Source organism: Chelonoidis abingdonii, chromosome 5 (genome assembly GCF_003597395.2).
Source record: "Chelonoidis abingdonii isolate Lonesome George chromosome 5, CheloAbing_2.0, whole genome shotgun sequence".
Lineage (NCBI taxonomy): Eukaryota > Metazoa > Chordata > Testudines > Testudinidae > Chelonoidis > Chelonoidis abingdonii.
The window spans coordinates 109,771,733-109,788,817 of NC_133773.1; the positions used below are offsets into that span (position 1 = coordinate 109,771,733).

Here is a 17,085-nt window from a genome sequence, read left to right on the forward strand (position 1 = left end):
AAGAAAGAAGTGGACATATTGGAGAGAGTCCAGAGGAGCGCAACTAAAACAATAAAAGGTTTAGAAAACCTGACCTGTGGAGGAAAGTTAAAAAGAACTCGGCCTATTTAGTCTTGAGAACAGAAGACTGAGGGGGGTACTGGATAACAGTATGCTAACACGTTGAAGCCTGTTATAAAGGAGATGGTGATCAATTGGTCCCCAGGTCCACTGAAAGCAGAACAAGAAGTGCTAGGCTCAATCTGTAGCAAGTGAGATTTAGGTTAGCTATTAGGTAAAACTTTCTAACTATAGAAAGTAGAAACTACAGAGGGTAGTTAAGCTCTGGAATAGGCTTCCAAGGGAGGTTGTGGAATCCCCAGCATTGGAGGTTTTTAAGAATAGGTTGCACAAACATCTGTCAGGGATGTTCTAGACCTAACTTAGTCCTGCCTCAGCACTGAGTACTGAACTAGATGACCTCTCATGGTCCCTTCCAGTATGCCTCCTACGCAGCATGTTTTAATGCTATGAAAATCTATGTTGGTGCATGTTCCTCCTAAGATTTCCTTTGTTGTACCTATGCTGATGCACAACCCCATTTCCTTTACCATTTTCTGTTTCAAACTAGAACTCTTCAACTCAGAACTGTCATAAACAGATAGCTAAGGGTTAATGTTTCTTTTACCTGTAAAGGGTTAACAAAGGGAACCAAACACCTGACCAGAGGACCAATCAGGAAACCGGATTTTTAAAGTCCGGAGGGAATTTTGTGGTGTATCCTTTGTCTGTGTCTCTGTGCTCTCTCGGCTCTGGATAACTCTCTGTGCCAGGCTTCTAAATCTTCTGTTTCCCAGTTGTAAGTACAGTAATAGACAATATAGGTTTTTATATTTGTTTTTGTGAGTACTGTGTTTGTAGTTTTGCGGAATGTTTAAATTGTATTTCTTTTTGAATAAGACTGTTACTATCATTTGTTTTCTTTATAGCCAATGACCCTTATATTGTCACCATGAACAGAGACCATTTTATGTCTTTTTCTTTGCTTTTAATATAAATTCTTTCTTTTTTAAACTTGTTGTATTTCTTTTCTAGTTAGGCTCAACGGGATAGAATCCTTTGCAGGATTACGTCTCTCTCAGGGAAAGACTGGAGGGGGAAAAAGAAGGAGGGTGGGAAGGTGAAATGGTCTCTCGGTTGTTCAGGAATTGAAGCAGGGTAATCTCCTATGACCGGGCGCGAAGATCTGGGAGAGGTAAAGAGGGGAAGGGACGTGGGTTATTTCCCTTTGTTGTGAGACTCAGGGCATCTGAGTCTTGGGGTTCCCCAGGGAAGGTTTTGGGGAGACCAGAGTGAGTCAGACACTGGAATTTCTGGCTGGTGGCAGCACTATCAGATCCAAGCTGGTAATTAAGCTTGGAGGCTCATGCAGGCACCCACATTTTGGACGCTAAGGTTCAGAATTGGGAATTATGCTTTATGACAAGAACTATGTTTCCTTTTGCAACCACTGCATATAAGTAAATGTATATATTTTAAACATCTCTTTATTTTTTTATTCAATGCACTGCACTCTACTAGAGCAGGATGAACATTCATGCCAGGTTACAAAGCCAATGGTACAGAATCCCAAAAGGCTGTATAATTTCTTTGAATTTAAAAAAATAATTTTTAGAAACCTTGTGCCTCAACAGTTACTCTTCACAGAAAATTCACAACTGGTGAGAAAAATAGAATTCAACATCCTTGTGCATTATAGATATAATAGGAATATATTTAGCTACATTGCAATCTTTATTTTAAGGACTCACCTCCTGCATTAGCAGCAAATCACAATGTAACTTAAACAATGGAGCCACTAACATGCCTCCATAGTATGAAGTATACATAGTTACAAATACAATTTTTAAAAACTATGTTACAAAATATACAGTATGTCCTTTTTACATTATAGATAAACATTGCATAGTTTTCAAATATGTAATGTAAACAACTCAATCACATAAAGACATTTACGATATAACTTATGAAAATGCTGTACATTAGAACAATTATAAATTAAGTGTAAATAGCAATTATTAGAGTCTGGGAAGGAATATGCAGGGACATGTGCTATCAACTTCTAGGTAAATGTCTCCACTGAAATCCATGAGTTCTGCCTGAAAATAAAGGCACATAACACAATGTATATAAAGAGCGAAGAAGGCTAAACAAGAATTGAATGTAGGACAGGAGAATAGTTACAACAAAGAAGCCTAGAGCACTGATATGTCAAAACATAATTCCTCCAGTTCCTTTGTAGCAACTGCTTTTCCTAACTACCCCTGGTGTTTTGATAGAGAACTTGTTAAGCTTTTATTTAAACAGTAAAACAAAGAGTCACTCTGTTAACTGAATAAGGAGAAGCAGGAAACGTCTTCTATTTCAAAGTTAGTCAATGAAAAAATCTTACAGAATTTCACAAGAACATCTAGATATTATTCTAATGAGTCAAAAAGCTGAGAGTAGGAAATGCACATAAGCCTGTAAAGACATGTGAGAGCACATTAGAAATGTGAGGGGCAGACTAGAGATCTTGTTTGTATGAGAAGAGTTGTTCAGAGACAACAAAGTTCAACAAACATTAACATCAAGAAAACAGAAAAAGGAATAGACTGAAAGGGATGGCTGGTCCTAACTCTGAGTTCTCTATTGAGATCCAGGGGAGCAGAGTTAGGTCAACAGTGAGTCCTTTTGAAAATCCTATCTGGGCTAATAGATACAAATCACAACCATGCTTAGCATCTTGTCACTGGCTCACAGGAGCAGAAAAAATCCAAAGCTCAGTCTGAATACAATTTAATATAGTATGAAAAAGCAGACTTTACACAACTTATAAGCATGTCAATTTAAAAATGTGAAGAACTTATTTTCACCCTCAAAATGTACATATTTACATTATAACTGAGTTCTGCCTACTAAATTACATAACATTAAGAAAATAGCAAACTTGTGTAGAAGTAAATCTATTTTAGCAGCACTGAGTAGCCATGCTACAGTGAAGGGTCTTGTCAACATTTCCATTGTAAGTCTCATTTATAACTCAGCTATATAAACTAAAAATTAGCATAGAGCCAGGGCTGTAGTTTTTCCACCCCTCACAACTGTCAATGTTCATACATTCCAACCGTCACCCACTATATCTCCCATGATTTGGTCATTTTTAAATTATACAAAGCCAACAAAAGTGTACTGATATTTGAAGGCTTTGCAGTACTCAGAAATGGCTTATTCTGAAATGTTGCAGTTTCTTGTCAGTCCATGATGTGGATTAATCTGCACAGGCATTTACTACAACATTAATGCCCACATAGAGCGAGGACAAGGGACTTCCCACCATGTGATGTCCGATTACTTTACCTGTGGATGTTTATTAGAGATTTGGATTCCTAATATGCACGTGCATAATAATGACAGTACAAATTCATGCCGGGCACTATGCTGATTCCAGCCAAGACTGACACAGGCCATGTCGTAAATGGTTACAGTTAACACACATGTTCTCTACAGTTGGTATTAACAGCTTTCTTTAAGAATGTGTGATCTTAGCATAAGCCCTGCAGTCGGCATAATGCTGAATTCCAAATGTTCTTGCTTTTATTGCTCTAAATCCAACTTTTACTGCTATTTTAAAAGGCTGTTTTGTAGTTTAGTAGAGTTTCCAGCAAGCCCTTCAGTAGGCACCCAATCTTTAACTGATTTATACTTTCAAACAACAAGTGCACCAGCAATTTAAAATACTTACGTTAGCCTTCAGTTAGAAGTCACAAAATACAGCATCTAAGCTCTCTAACATTACAGGAAATGAATATATGAAAACATTTTCATTCTTCTGAGTTTTCGCCTCTTCCAAAAACTTTGTGGTATCATCAGGTGAGTGTAGTTTAATATCCCTCTAATTCAGAGAGAATGTTCTGCACATTACAGCATGTTTTTTTAAGTTCATATGTCTCAATTCATTGGAGCCATTCTGTTAATGGGACTGCATATCAACATTTATTTGTTTGGTACTGTTTGGTACTGGTCTTGAATTAACATATCATATAGTAGATCCTCCAGATAAAAATCCATCCTTAGCTTTTTACCTGATCTTAGACTTTCTGGGAACCCTGTAGAATTTGTTCTACTGCATTCCTTGATGAGTAATATTCCACTGGATACAAGAACCTAACAGAGTTTTCATTCATTCCTCATTATACTGCCCAAGCTGATTTTCAAGAGATTGATTGTCTTATACTGTATCTTTGCTATTAGAGATTGATCCCCTCCTAAAAGGCTGTGTTGTCTGAGTAGGTTGTCTCAACACCAGCTGCTGGTTGTGTCTTTGGAACACAATTTTCTTCATCAGCCAATTCAACCGTGTTATCATAAACTGCCATAGCCTTTTCCTGCTTGTCTTTGGCCAGCTCATCTTCCGTGTTGCCTTTGCAGCATTTGCAGCACTTGTTGCAGAAGCAGAATCTCCCACAGAAGGAAAGTGCAGAAGTTATCACATTATCCCATGGCTTCAAGGAGTGCATCCACCTGGGAAGGAAATCCCAGTTTTGGAGCTTTGTAGGCAGAATATTTGGCCGTTTGGACTGCAGAACATTAATCACAATCACTATAATCAAAGCAAGTAGGATGGGACCACAAATGCCCAGAAGGACCTGCCAGCCAGCTACCGACAAACCAAACACAGCCAACGGGATCAGGAGGAAGCAGATGATCAGATAAAAAACAGCAAACCATCTGTACTTGGCTGTTATGTTCCCCAAGCCCTTTGCGAGGCGGATTGGTAACCGGGTGAAAGGTATTGGGTACCACAGAATAATCCCGGAAATATTGAAAAAAAAATGACACAAAGCAATCTGAAAGCAAGCACATTTTGAGCAGTTAGTTAAAGTGCCTTTAAATACTGTGACCCAAATACCAACAAACCTATGATCTTCCTCAGAGTCTGTATTGTCTTCCCTCACTCCCCTCTTACTCTATTATCACACTTAAGAGTTATTAGTTTTAGGTTATACGGTCTTGTCTGTGTTCTGGGAAGCACTACGAACACTTTGGGTACTACATAATTAATAATGATCAACAATCAGGATAATGTTTGGAAAAGATCCAGATTTCTGTGTGTTTTTGATGAGTCATCAACATAAGACAACTAAGTTACATCTGACTTGGCCTAACGGTCTGATTCCTTACTCTCACACTAGCAAAATTCCCAGTGAAACCAAGGAGCCTACAATAAGAGTATTAAAAGGTCATTAAAAGTGTACAATGGACAGCACATTCACATGCACAATGATACACAGAGCTGGCCAGAGAAGCTTGATGAGAACCTGATTCTGTTGGAATATGTGGTTTCGTCAGCATCAAAATGCTTAATGAAACTGGGTACATTTTGCCATAATATCATTGGAGGTGGGGCGAAAGGTTTCAACAAATGTCCCATTTAGACATTTTTGGAACAAAACATTTTGATTTTTTAATTGAAACTATTTTTTATATCTAATTTTTTTTACTTAAAAAAAGACATGTAAAAAGTTGAAATCAAAAGGAAACATTTTTCAAATGACCCAAAATATTATTTTGAATTTCCCATTGTGGACAATTTGGAAATTTTGGGTGTTTGGCTTTGTTCCAAATCAGAGCAAAGCTCAATATCTCCAAATCCTTCACAAAACAGTACTCCCATCCTCCACACAGCTCTGCTGAGTAGTTCTACCATGTAGCCCTTCACCCCTGTGCTGACAAAGCCAGCCAACTCAAACAATAAGCAATTTCTGTTCATCAACTGAAAAAGATACAAGTCTAAATCAATGAGAGAGGCACACAACCCTAATTTTTTTAATGTAAAAAATGTGTTGCTTACAAAGAAATAAGATGCTGCCTTAGACTCCGGCAGTCTAATAAGTCAATAAGGACAAATGCAAAGTACTCCACTTAGGAAGGAAAGATCACACATACAAAATGGGAAATGACTGCCTAGGAAGGAGTACTGCGGAAAAGGATCTGGGGGTCATAGTGGACCACAAACTAAATATGAGTCAAGAGTGTAACACTATTACAAAAAAAGCAAACAACATTCTGTGTTATATTAGCAGGAGTATTGTAAGCAAGACTACATGCATCCGACGAAGTGGGTATTCACCCACGAAAGCTCATGCTCCAAAATGTCTGTAAGTCTATAAGGTGCCACAGGACCCTTTGCTGCTTTTACAGATCCAGACTAACATGGCTACCCCTCTGATACAAGACACGAGAAGTTATTCTTCCACTCTACTCTATGCTGATTAGGACTCAGCTGGAGAATTGTGTCCAATTCCGGGTGCCACATTTCAGGAAAGATGTAGACAAACTGGAGAAAGTCCAGAGAAGAGTAACAAACATGATTAAAGATCTAGAAAACATGACCTATGAGAGAAGATTGAAAAAATTGGGTTTGTTTAGTCTGGAGATGAGAAGACCGAGAGGGGACGTGATGATAGTTTTCAAGTACATAAAAGGTTGTTACAAGGAGGAGGGAGAAAAACTGTTCTTCTTAACCTTTGAGGATAGGACAAGAAGCAATGGGCTTAAATTGCCGCAAGGGTGGTTTAGGTTGGACATTAGGAAAAACTTTAGGGAAAACCTACAATGTGACAGTCTCCATTCCAAATGAGCACATGGAATGGAGACTGTCACATTGTATTTGAAAGAAAAACTTGGAGTTTAATGATCTAAAATTAGGGAATCAGATAATTTCTATCCCAGAATACTGAAAGAACAGGCACATGAAATTGCTAGTCCAGTAGCAAATATTTTTAATAAATCTGTATATTTGGCAGTAGTACCATATGACTGGAGAATAGCTAGCATTGTTCCGATATTTAAGAAAGAGAAAATAACTGATCCGGGCAATTCCAGAGCTATTAGTCTGACCTAAATGGTATGCAAGGCTTTAGAACAAATTACGAAGGAAAGGATAATAAAATTCGTGGAGGTAAATGGAAAAGGGAGGTAACACAACATGGCTTTACCAGAAATAAAGTGTGCCAGACTAACCTGATTTATTTCTTTGAGAAGAGAACTGATTTTTTAGATAAGGGACATGCAGCAGATTTAATACACTTGTACATCAGTAAAGCATCTGACATGGCACCACATGGAAAATTGTTAGTTAAGTTAGAGATGATAAGGATTAGTACAAGGAACTGGCTAAAGGAGAGAAGGCAATGGGTTGTGCTGAAAGGAGAAATATCAGACTGCAGAGAGGTTATTAGTGGAGTTCCTCAAGGATTGGTGTTGGGGCCAATGTTATTTAATATTTTTATTAATGACTTTGGCATGAAAAGTAGGAATGTGCTAATAAAATTTGCTGTTGAAACAAAGGTGGGAGGTATTGGCAATGCAGAGGAGGATCTGAATATTATACAGGAAGATCTTGAAGACTGGAGTGATAGAAATGGGATGGAATTCAATAGCACAAAGTGCAAGGTAGGATTCAATAATAAGAATTTCTGTTATAAATTCAGAGTTTATCAATTAGAAGCAACAAACACTAAGTGTATTGCTTGATCACAGGATAATTATGAGCCACCACCATGATGTGGCTGCAAAAAAGGCAGGTGCGATGAGAGGCTGTATTATGCAAGACATTTCCAGTAGAGATAGAGAAGTATTAATGTCATTGTATAAAGTACAGGTGAAACCTCATCTGGAATACTGTGTACAACTCATGTAAAACCATGTTCAAGAAAAAATAATTCAAACTGGAACAGGTGCAAAGAAGAGCTACTAAGATGATTGGAATATGGAGGACCTATTCTATGAGAGGAGAATGGAAGTGCTTGGCTTGATTGGCCTAGCAAAATGAAGTCTGAGAGGGGGTAAACACCACGGAGCGTGAAAAACTATTAAATTTAAAGGACAAGGCTGGGACAAGAACATATGGGTATAAGCTGGCCACGAACAAATTAAGGCCGGAAATTTAAAGAAGGTTAAAGAAGGTTCTAACCATCAAAGAGATGAGATTCTGGAACAGCCTTACAATAGGAGTTATAGGGCAAAACAGTTAATTAGTTTTGAGAGATGGATAAATTTATGAGTAGGATTGTATGATGGGATTGCTTGTGATGGTGGGGGGCAAGGCTCAACAGCCCCGGGGGTCCCTTCCAGTTTATGTCTTCCATCGGTCACCTGAAGGGGTGACCTCAATGTATTCTGAGGTTTTTTTCTTCTTCCTCTGAAGCGTCAGAGATGGGACACTGGACAGATGGTGCTTTAAGGTGGCACTGAGCATTCTCTCACTCAGGTGCTTGCTTACATGCTCAGGTTCTAGCTGATTGCAACATGTGGCGTTGGGAAAGAATTTTCCCCAAGGTCAGAGGGTGACTTTATGGGGGTTTCACCTTCCTTTGCAGCGTGGGGTGCACTTGACATGCTGGGATCATCTAGATATGTCTTGCTCAATCAATTCCCTGCCATGGTGAGGGCTTCCGGCATTGATACACCTCAGTCTCCCCCCTTCTCTGCCTGTGCCACATAATAATTTAGTCTCTTGTGGGCTACAGAATTTTCATCTAATTTTGATTGTTGGGTTTAGTGTGACAGTGTTGGATGATGTTAGTGGTCTGTGATATACAGGAAGTCACCCGAGGGCCAGGTCTACACTAACAAGTTAAGTCAACCCAGTTGTGTCACTCAGGAGTGTGAAAAATCCACAAGTAAGTCAGCCTAACCGCCCCCTGTTGACTGTGTTAGGCTGACAGAATAATTCTTCTATTAACCTAATTAACGCCCCTCCGGGAGGCAGATTAACTACAGCAATGGGAGAAACCCTTCTATTGCAGCTGCGAGTGTCTATGCTGTAGAGGTTTAAGAGTGACATAACCTACATGATCTGGTGGTTCCTTCTGGCCAAAACATGAAGGGGCCTACGAATGTTTGGCATATCTGGCATGTAAATATCTTGAGATGCCTGCTACAACAGTGCCATGAGAACGCTTGTTCTCACTTTCAAGTAACATTGTAAACAAGAAGGGGGCAGCATTATCTTCTGCAAATGTAAACAAACTTGTTTGTCTGAGTGATTGGCTGAACAAGAATAGGACTGGGTGGATTTGCAGGCTCTAAAATTTTACATTGTTTTATTTTTGAATGCAGGTTTTTTTTACATAATTCTATATTTGTAAGTTCAACTTTCATGTAAAGAGATTGCATTACAGTACTTGTATTAGGTGAATTGAAAAATACTATTTCTTTTGATTTTTTACAGTGCAAATACTTGTAATCAATAATAAATATAAAGTGAGCACTCTACACTTTGTATTCTGTGTTGTAATTGAAATCAATATATTTGAAAATGTAAAAAACATCCAAAACTATTTAAAGAAATGGTATTCTATTGTTGTTTACCAGTGTGATTAATTTTTTAATCGCTTGACAGCCCTAATTCAAACATATGGTTTTATTTTTTAAAGGATGTCATAAAATGATTATTTAACATGAGATTAACTTAACTGGACTTAGCCCAGCTTTGAGATAGCAGCTGCTTTATCTTGTGTAGAGGTAATAAAACGACTACTGTTGTTTTTTCCCCGTTTTCCAAGTATGTCAATAACCCATTCAGTTTATTAGAGTTATTGAAATGCATTGATACTTGATGTAGAAAGGTAAATTCAGACATCACCATATACCTGGAAAATCATTTACCTTTTTAAAAAATAGGTTCCCAAACCTAGGCTCCTAAAATTAGGGGTGTGCTTTTCACAAGGGCAGAGCCAATAATGAAGTCAATGGGAGCAACTCGGTGTTCAGCATTTTTGAAAACAGGCCATCAGTGTAGATGTCTACATTCTGACTTCGGAAACTAACTTCAGACTCTCGTTTCTGAAAATCAAGCCAGTCTCAGGAAAGCCATTATCAATTCTGTGAACATATAATGTATCTTTTTATGCTGGTCTCAATATTTGAAACTGGTGCGTGACCCTTAATAACCTGAAAAGCTCAGGTTTGAAAGGCAATAGTCTGGAACTAATGTGGGATATTTGTATAACAGCAAGATTAGAGCTAAATCCTCCTTACGCCTTAATCCTCCTTACTCTGGCAAAATTCTCACTGACTACAATCTGTAAGTAATAATAAGCATGATTTATACTGACCTGTAACGAATATCTTAATGTACTGCCTGGACTTGCTAAAGCCGCAAGTATAGCAGTCGTGGTCGTACCAATGTTAGACCCTAACGTAAGTGGGTAAGCACGCTCAATACTTATAACACCAATACCTAAAAGAAGAAAATAGGACTGAATATTTTGGACTGAAAAATATAAAATACGAGGCTTTAGAAATGGAATACCAAAGAACTTACCAACGAGTGGCGTAATAGCAGATGTGAAAACAGAACTGCTTTGAACAATGAACGTCATACCAGCTCCAACAAGCATCGCCAGGTAGCCGGTTACCCAAGAAAAAGGATATGGAAAATCTGAAAAAGAAAAAAGGGAAGGCACGATTTTTAGAGTCACAAAATATTTTATGCTCTATGTAATACAGCTGTGAAAATATTATTATTATTTCTTATTTATTAGATTAAAGCTACTTGAGGCAATGACCATTTTTTGTTCTATGTTAGTACAGCACCTAGGACAGTGAGGCCCTGGTCTTTGAGTAGGGCTCCTAGGTGCTACCACAGCGCAAATAATAATAAAAGCATTTACATGGAGATCAACACAACAATGTATGGGTGCCTTTCAAGTTATAAACTGAAAAAACAAGGCCTACGGTTTCCAAATTTCAGTTGCCTCAATTTTGGCAGCTTCAGATGCCTTCAGTGAGCCTGTTTTTCAAAAAGCACTGAGAGCCCATCCTGTGAAAAATTGGGTCTCTTTAATGTGTCTCAAGCTGGGCACTTAAAAATCACTAATAACTTTTGAAAATATAGACCTAAAGACCCCAATTAGAGAGATAATGTACCATGCTTCCCTGAAGCCTGCAACTTTGCCAGTCAGCTATGAAATCAGGACTTAATCAGTTGGGAAGAAGTGAAATAAGAAACCCAAAAAACTGACAAGTTCCAAATTAGATGTAAACATGAGAACTGACTAATTTTTTTCCTGAGCCGCTGCTGCCCTGTACCCCAGAGGAAGGAAGGGCCAGCAGCAAGTCCTGGCTTTGTAACCTTCTCCCATTTGCAGAGCACATCTCTCTTACCTCGTCAGACCTTCTGTCCTCAGCAGGAGGAGAGTTTAATTACTGCAGCCCTGTGAGACATAGGTGACCTTTAGTTAAGTGAAGATCAATAAATTAGAGTGATGCTGTATGGCTTGAATGATATAGCCCAGGGGTAGGCAATCTATGGCATGCGTGCCGAAGGCGGCACGGGAAATGATTTTTTGTGGCACTCACACTGCCCGAGTCCTGGCCACCGGTCCAAGGGGCTCTGCATTTTAATTTAATTTTAAATGAAGCTTCTTAAACATTTTAAAAACCTTATTTTACTTTGCATACAACAATAGTTTAGTTATATATTATAGACTTAGAGAAAGAGACCTTTTAAAAATGTTAAAATGTATTACTGGCATGCAAAACCTTAAATTAGAGTGAATAAATGAAGACTTGACACACCACTTCTGAAAGTATCAGAGGGGTAGCCATGTTAGTCTGGATCTGTAAAAGCAGCAAAGAGTCCTGTGGCACCTTATAGACTAACAGACATTTTGGAGCATGAGCTTTCCTGGGTGAATACCCACTTCGTCAGATGCATGCACTTCTGAAAGTTTGCCGACCCCTGACCTAGCACAAAGTGGCTTTTTAATGAGACAGGTGGTCATAGAGATTGAAGCTGGCTGCTCAGTCAGGAGAAGGAAAGGGAATTGTCCCTTTTTTCAACTAGCTCTAGCAGTAACATGAGGTGAAGGCCCCATGCCAGAGGAAGCCGTCAGCACTTCAGTGGTATTTACTAAGGATATATATCTAGTAACCCCTAGGATTCTTACAGCTAATGATTATACAGTACATCAAAAACAGAGTCTGGACTTTGGTTCCTACGGCTTAATCAGCCACACTTCACAAGTGAAACATTCACTCATTGATTTATAAAAAGAAATGAAAGAAACACACTGACAAGATAAAATATTATTCTAGAATTTCAGCTTATGTTGCTTTACTCGTGCCATCGCTTCGGCTCAGCCAGAGCAAAGTATCAGTAAATGTGTTTATTGCCACAGTTATTCATAGTTAAATAGAAACAACACATAGTTACCGGTATTGAGCGTCTTCTTGATAACTGAGGCCACTTGTCCTTTAAGCACAGAATTCAGTAACTTAACTATCAGCACCAAACAGGTGCACAAAATTATCAAAGACGCTGCAAGCAGGATGAGACCGACAGCAAGATCAGCAAGATTTGTTCCTACAAAGAGATGCTGGCCTAAAAAGGAAAAAAAGTCAAAGTCAGACTAGCCAGAATTTTATTTCTTTCACTAGGCCATACTGTTGTTCTTCCATAAATAGGCACAGTGGCATCAATGTCAAAGGTAGCAAAAAATCCTTACCTCAAAGTCTGCCCAGTATGGGTGTTTTAGGGGTGTGTGTGGATTTGCTATGGACATGGCTGTAAGATATCTAGCATCCCCACACAAAGGGGCAGACAGAGACAGAAACATGCCCATGTATGGGTAGTGAATCTCCATGCAACTTTGCGCAAGGGAGCGATATGCAAAGGCAGGAGCAAATCTTAGTGTGTTCTTCATGGCAAGATGAGTGTGTCACCCCTTCTCTGCCAAATGGTACTCACATGCCAATGAAGATGATCAATCAAAATATCCAAGAAATCACTCTTGTAAAGTAACCCAAGAAACCTGTCACTGGACTTGTAAGGTGTGACATGACATGGAAAACCTGTGCTGATTTTAGGGCTCCTAGCAAGAGATCTGTGTAGGGTCTGAATGATGCAATGTTACCAAAAGAAAATTGGTCAATAACTCCGGAGGAGCTGGTCTGAATGTATGCAGCTGTCAAACTTCATTTTGCTTGTATCCCTTTATAATGATTTGTGGTTCATTTTACACAAAATAAGTGTATCTAAAACCCATAACTTACAAATAAGTGGTATTTCAACTTACATTTTTGAATATTTTCTGTGAGAGACACATTTTTGATGGTCCACGTCAAGTTTCCATTAGTCCAGCAAAGGCCAGGGGATGTGCAGTTTTCTGAGACTGGAATGGTGACATTCTGCATTGTCTAGATATTGCCATGCAAAACAGACAATTTAATCAACTACATCCTTTGCATTAAAAACTAACATGCATGGGTTTTCAAGGACTGCAACAAAGCATTCATATAATAAATGAAGAATGGTGAACAGGGCTAAGCTCAGTCTATAACTATTGGCATCCCACCAATGAAGAGGCAGACTTGCTTGTATTTTGAAAAAAGGCTGAGACTTCATTCAAGTTAATAAAATAATATGGTGGGGTGGGAAGGCTGTGGAATTCCTTGACAATCCCTATCCATCTCACTGCTTCCTTGAATCAAAGAAACTTATCTCCACTAGGGTCCTTAATTGAAAGTATCAGAGGGGTAGCTGTTTTAGTCTGAATCTGTAAAAGCAGCAGAGAATCCTGTGGCACCTGATAGACTAACAGACGTTTTGGATCATGAATATTCACCCACGAAATCTCATGATCCAAAACATCTGTTAGTCTATCAGGTGCCACAGAATTCTCTGCTGCTTTTAACTGAAAGTAGTGGAGGCAGTGCTGCCTATTGGATAGAGCACTTGACTAAGACTCAGGACACCTGGTTCTACTGCCAGCTCTTCTTGTTGGGTGACCTTGGGCAAGTCACTTCATCTCTCTATGACTCAGCTTCCCCATCTGTAGAATGGAGATAATGCTACTGATGTCCTTTATAAAGCACTTTGAGATCTACTGATGAAAAGTGATATAGAAGAGCTAATTACTATTAGTGGGGACCTGTACTGGACCCCACACTTGTTCACCAACCACAACCTCGCCCGTGAGGAGGGAAGTGACCAGTTCAGACTCTTGCCGTGCTGTCTGTGGTTTGCCAAGGCAATCATGTTCTGCTATTTCAAAGCAGTAGCCTTGAGTAGATCAGACTCAGCTCTAGTGGGTGCAAACAGGATTCTTCATTCAGGGTGGCAGGCACACACAGACCCTGACCCTTCAGTTCACAGAGTGTTATATAATACAAAGTCTGCAAATCCTAGTCAGATTAAGAAACCATGGAATGGATTGTTTGCTAAACTGTACAGCCCAAAAAAGTGGTTACCAGCCAGTTAGACTTTGAACTCTGACTCTCTGAGCCACTGACATTGTGACTGTCACCAGTCCACAGACAAGTTTTTCCTTTTCTGTTATCTCTCACTTTGTTGCCCTTACAGCCAGTGACAAATTGTCTGTGCCTATGCTTGTAAGGGGTTTATTAAAACAATTTTCTAACATTGTGTGTTTAAATGTACCAGTTTAACAATATTTTTGAATGACAACACAGCAGGGGTTCTACACATCTCTTCTTTCCTTTCCTTCATATGAATTTTTATTCATCAGAGACACCGGATTAAGCTTGCAATTTAATAAACACAAGAGAACTTATTGTGTAGGATTCATAGCAGTCTCTGGAACCAGGGGTTATTGTAAGTAAAGCATGTTTAATGAATCTCCTGCAAATTCAGCAGCAATTACTGCCCATTTATTGCCAAATGTTACTTACTGTATTATTACAACATTACCACTCTCAGCAGAGCTTCTGAAATAGCCACTGGCAGAAACAAAACCAACTATTTAGTATTAGAGCCAAGCAATATGCTGTTGTTGTAGGACCTGATTCTAATACACTTTTGTTGAGAAGTACCTTATTCCCCAGCCCGTCCCACTGGTTTCAATGAGATTACTCAAGGAGTAATCAGAATCTAGCCTTTAGAGTATATGTTTAAAGAGGTGTGCATGGTCACCTTTTTAGTGGACCGGAACCTGCTCCTCTTACTCATGCTGAGCAGTACCTTACTCTGAAAGTAGTCTCACTGAAATCTAGTATGGTAGTTCTCAAAGGAAGTAAGGGTGGCAGAATCTAGCTCATTATAAACTGATATTGGCTGTATTCTATTAAATAAATGGGATTTGAGTGCAAAAAATCAAAGGGGAACTATGATCTACTGGTTTTTATGGGGTCATTGCTTTGCAGAAGGGACTATAGAGAATCTAACACGACTCTTATCTTAAGAACTATTTTTAGCGCATTTTGAACTGGCGAAAGATGGTAGGTTGATAGTCCTGCTGAGTGACATTTTGTATTTGTCAACAGAAAAGTTACTATATGGGCAGGAACAGTGCAAACTTCCCACACTGCCCTGTCAATACACCTCAGCCCTGATCTGGAGTTACCAAATCCATCTGAATAGCTATTCAATATTTGGCCCCTCTGCTGAGACAGTTTGTTTAGTTTGCTTTTAAATTTAACTGTTTCCTTGAGTTGCAGTTCTAGAACAACAAGTGTATCCATGCACATCAAACTGTATGTATTTCATTATATCCCTCTTCCCACATGCTCCATGTAATCATTTATCTTCTTAGTGGGAATTTTCAAAGACGTGTTTGACAGTTGGGTGGCCAAATCTCATTGAATATTAATGGAAAGTGAGTGCCTAACTCCATTAGGCTCATCTGAAAATTCCAACACTAGATTTTAAATTCTTCAGAGCTGGAATTGCGTCTTCTTATGCATTTGGGGCCGCTGACTTGGAGACTTGGGGCATTACCGTAATACATATGAGAAGTGATAACAGTCTCATTAAGAGAGCCAAGGGATCTTTAACAAACCAGTTTTTATTTAAATGAAGCACTGAACAAGATCCAAATCCTGTAGTCTTTAATCTAGCAAAATGGATATTGATGCTAACTTCTGAAAGAAATTCCTTTAATTGGGAGTTTTGCCTGAGTCATGAATTCAGGTTAAGTTCCAAGTCAGGTTGGTCACAAAGCAGTTTTCCAAGAATACTAAAATAGGCAAAAGACTGCACTAATGCACATCAGAATAAACTAGTTCTGTATTGGTTTGTCAGATCAACTCACTGGAATGCTGCCATACTGCAGTGGTCTCCTGCTTGAATATTTAGCTTTGCTATTTATATCTTCACCTCAGTGTTTAATGTCAGGGGAACTATTCTGTTCTGCTGAAATTCATGCTTCATTGCAGATGACTTTCACCTCTCTTTTTTAATTATTTTTACTGTAGTAACACCAAAAGTCCCCAGGCATAGGGACCCACGGTGCTTGGCATTGTGCAAACACCTCGTAAGAGACAGACCATGCCCTGAAGAGCTTACAATATAAATTGACAAGACAAAAAAAGGGTGGGAGGAAGGTAGTATTATTATCATCACTGTGTTGCACATATTTTCCACATGCAGGAAGTCTGCAGCAGCACCAGAAATTTAAAATAATAGTGGATTTAGGAGGGTTTTCTTTTTCTTTTTGATTCAAGACAATCACAATGACAAATCAAAAGGTGTACAGCATCGTTCAATGTCAGACACATTAGGCCAAATTCATACTTAGTACAACTCCTTAGACTTCAGCAGAGGTACAAGAATGTTAGACTTTGTTCATTTATTTTATGCAACAAATAAAACTAATCTCAAAATAATCTCACAAACTGCATATATTAGAATACCTTGCCCAACTACTGTAAATAACATTAGTAGTAACAGAAAAATATCTTTTTTGTGCTGTGGATGTATTTATAATATTGTCAAACTATTTCCTTCTATATGAAGGAGTGATAGTTAAGCAACAATATCTTTCCTTAAGAGCACAAAAGCCGTTTTAACACAATACTTACCACATTTGTTTTAGTTTTGCACCAAGTCTTTACCAGGGATTTGTTTTGTGCTCCTTCCTCATTTGTAGCAATTGCATTTATTACTGATTTATCAAGCTAAAAGAGAATAAACAAATAGAACACAGTAATTCCAGTCTGTAGTTTGGAACTGTAAAATTAGAGCCAAGCCTGCTCATCTAACTCCTCCAAGTAGTCCCACTGAAATCAATAGGTCTGCTCACATGAGTAAAGCAAACA

General features: G+C 38.7%; 1 protein-coding gene across 2 annotated transcripts in view; it reads right to left on the reverse strand.

The window, feature by feature from the left end:
• Nucleotides 1–1,525: 1,525 nt before the first annotated feature.
• SLC34A2 (solute carrier family 34 member 2) overlaps nt 1,526–17,085 on the reverse strand; it is a 35,574-nt gene continuing 20,014 nt past the window's right edge. The window contains exons 8-13 of one of the 2 annotated variants that reach the window (XM_032806627.2): nt 16,849–16,944; nt 13,107–13,227; nt 12,245–12,412; nt 10,352–10,468; nt 10,143–10,267; nt 1,526–4,868 (exon numbers count right to left, since the gene is read on the reverse strand). In XM_032806627.2, coding sequence (XP_032662518.1) covers nt 4,287–4,868; nt 10,143–10,267; nt 10,352–10,468; nt 12,245–12,412; nt 13,107–13,227; nt 16,849–16,944 — 1,209 coding nt within the window. In that variant the 3' untranslated portion in view covers nt 1,526–4,286. The remainder of the gene's footprint in view (nt 4,869–10,142; nt 10,268–10,351; nt 10,469–12,244; nt 12,413–13,106; nt 13,228–16,848; nt 16,945–17,085) is intronic. The other variant, XM_032806629.1, reaches the window with a different exon arrangement.